The sequence below is a fragment of the Chaetura pelagica genome, unplaced genomic scaffold (assembly GCF_000747805.2).
Source record: "Chaetura pelagica isolate M959 unplaced genomic scaffold, ChaPel_1.0 scaffold99, whole genome shotgun sequence".
NCBI classification, from domain to species: Eukaryota; Metazoa; Chordata; class Aves; order Apodiformes; family Apodidae; genus Chaetura; species Chaetura pelagica.
In genome coordinates this window covers 874,271-877,019 of record NW_009954539.1, presented here as the reverse complement: position 1 = coordinate 877,019, position 2,749 = coordinate 874,271, and the positions used below count along the sequence as shown (strand labels likewise).

Below are 2,749 nucleotides of genomic sequence, written 5' to 3'. Positions count from 1 at the left end.
TAAAGTGATTGACGTGGTGTCACACATTATTAAAATCAGCAGGGGATTAATAGGTAACCTGTAAGGTAGGTAAGTACCTGACTAAAGAAAAGCCGTCAACAGATAGCTTTGAAAGTCAGAAACTTAGTGCTTCATCTAGAGATGGTTGCTAGAAGAATTACTGACGGTTGGTCTGGAGGTCTTTGCTGTTAAACGTGGGTGCAAATCACCTGCTAATGTCCCACTGGATTTTGCCAAAGACCTTAAAATGTTTGGCATTATTGGTACCGAGGAGAATGAATGAGCACTGGGACAGGCTGCCCAGAGAAGTTGCGGAGTCTCCCTCACTGGAGACATTAAAAACCCACCTGGACACGTTCCTGTGTGATGTGCTCTGGGTGATCCTGCTCTGGCCGGGGGGTTGGACTGGATGATCTTTCGAGGTCCCTTCCAACCCCTAAGATTCTGTGATTTTGTGATTCTGAGGTGGTTGCCTCTGCATCATAACAAGAGAGATTGTGCATTTAGGTACCAGCAACAAGAATTTAAGCTCCGAGGTTGCCAGGCGGAAGAACTAACAGGAGAAAGGTCTTTATCTTCTTGACAGTAACTGAAGGACTGTAAATTGTCCTCATGGCTTGTAAGAAAAGTGAGCTACTGCTCCACCTCTGGTCAGAACAGGGAAGAACTCAAGGTATAGTATGACATTAAAGCTAATGAGAAGCTGAGAGTAGATAAGAGTTCTTTTCTACGTGTCAGGTGTGTGCCAGTCTGGAAAAGAAAGCATTGCTTCGAGACAGGAACAAATGCGTAAAAACTGCTCCTGAATAAATTTCGGATCGTGTATAAAAGTTTCTAATCTTAGAGGAGGAAATACTTTGCCAGCTCCAGTAGCAGCAACTGGGCAACGTTGACTCTCAGATGTTTTAGAATAAAGTAGGTTATTGGGGGTTTCATTTATTTATTTTCTAGTTCAATGAAAAAAAATCATGTGATGATGTCAGGGGTTCCAGCTTCCTGTCTGGAGGGGAGAGGGAAAGTCCTGCTTCATGCAGCCAGGCACCTAGAAATATATGTGAGAATTAGGGTCTCCCAAAATAGATGCTGTTCCACGTGTATGCCTGTAATCAATGTTTAGCTGCGATCCTTGCCAGCAAGGGCAGCAGAGATTTTTACTTACACATGCTAACCTGCCTCTGTACAGCTACAAATGGAGCAGGGAGAATATCTGAGAGATACACTGTAGAAAATATAATTACCAAGGTAAAGAAACATAATTATTGAACTTCAGTGGATTTCTGGAGGTGACCCAAGACATAATCATTGGCTGCTGCTGACTTCAGTTCCTATCTTGAATCTAAATTTTAGACAAGCTTTTGGTTCAGAGCAGATGAAGTACAGAAAGCTGCTCTCCTGCAGCTCTGCCATCTAACCCTATTTACTTTGATAAAAAATAGTGGAAAGCCAGTCTGGCTTCTCTGTCGTCTCTGGTTTCCTCTCGCTAAATGTGACTGCTAATTCTTAAACAAATTTGATGAAAGAACTAAGAGACAATTGGGATGGACTTCGATCGGAGTGCCAAAACTCTCCCTTGATTTCGCAGGTGGCAAGATTTCATCCCTGGGGGTTTACATATATATAGGCTTCCGAACAATAACTCTCTATTTCCCACCTATAGCTCACTCATCCTTTTATTGTCCTTATCAGTAACCTCCGACAGATATTCAAATCTTCCTTCAGGCAATCAATCCCCTCTGTATAACGAGCCCTGCCTTCAGGTGAGCTCTTCCTCTCAGCGTCGCCCTTCGGCACAGCACCCTCACACACACATGCACCAAATGGTTTAATAAATATTTTCCTTCCTTTCCATTTATCCACAGGCACACACATTCTCCTTTCGAGCCTTTCAGATTTGTTTGTTTGTTTATTTTATTTTTTTTCTTCGCCTCTTTCTTCTTCCCATGTCAGCTCTTTCCTGGATTAACCGAGGATTTAATTTTTCTCCTCTACCTTTCTGTCCATCTTCTTACTCCATCTCAATACGAGTTAGTGTCACACAGTAGGAACCCATTTGCTTTCTGGATCAGAAGCCTGTCCATTAATTATTGCTATCTGGCATTATTTGATTTCCCTGGATAAAACAGGGAAAAGTGGCTCCATCCCCACTACCACCCCTGTGAGAAATTAAGCAAATCTCTGCAAATCCGAGCAGAAACCAACACACCCAAAGTCGAGTGAAACCCCCTCCAGACTCCACTGACTGCACAGACGTTTTCCAGGAACACTGCGGGGTCAATCACCATGTTACTTTCTTTGCAATTCTAGAGCCAAATCGAAAAACGGGGGGAGATCTTTGAGAGAAAGACTAGAAAAAATCGGTTTGAATTTACCAGCCGGCAGGCGTAAGGCCGCAAATGTCACTTTACTCACCTCCCTGGTGGAAGGTAAGCCAAGGGTTGCAGCTCCCTTCACACCCCTGCCTAACCTGAACTCGTGTGTGACACTGTACGAACCCAATAAAACCCCACCCCTCCCCCAACTTTGGAGATCTGAAGGGAAAACCTCGCAGACGTGAAATTCAGAGAGGATCAGGGTGAACACCGACATGGTTAAGCAGCCCATCCCCAAAAAACAGTGACTGGCCGGAGGGTCATTGATTCCTCTGGGTGGCAAACGCGTGTGTGTAGATGTGTGTGTGTGTATGTGTGTGTGTGGATGTGTGTGTGTGGATGTATGTGTGTGTGTGGATGTGTGTGTGTAGATGTGTGTG

General features: G+C 44.2%; 1 protein-coding gene across 2 annotated transcripts in view; it reads left to right on the top strand.

Moving 5' to 3' along the window:
- The window catches only part of TFAP2B (transcription factor AP-2 beta (activating enhancer binding protein 2 beta)), a 36,591-nt gene that overhangs the window by 18,983 nt on the left and 14,859 nt on the right, over positions 1-2,749 (top strand). For both annotated transcript variants that reach the window (XM_010004884.1, XM_010004883.1), the window contains exon 5: positions 2,305-2,423. In XM_010004884.1, the coding sequence (XP_010003186.1) occupies positions 2,305-2,423 (119 nt within the window). The remainder of the gene's footprint in view (positions 1-2,304; positions 2,424-2,749) is intronic.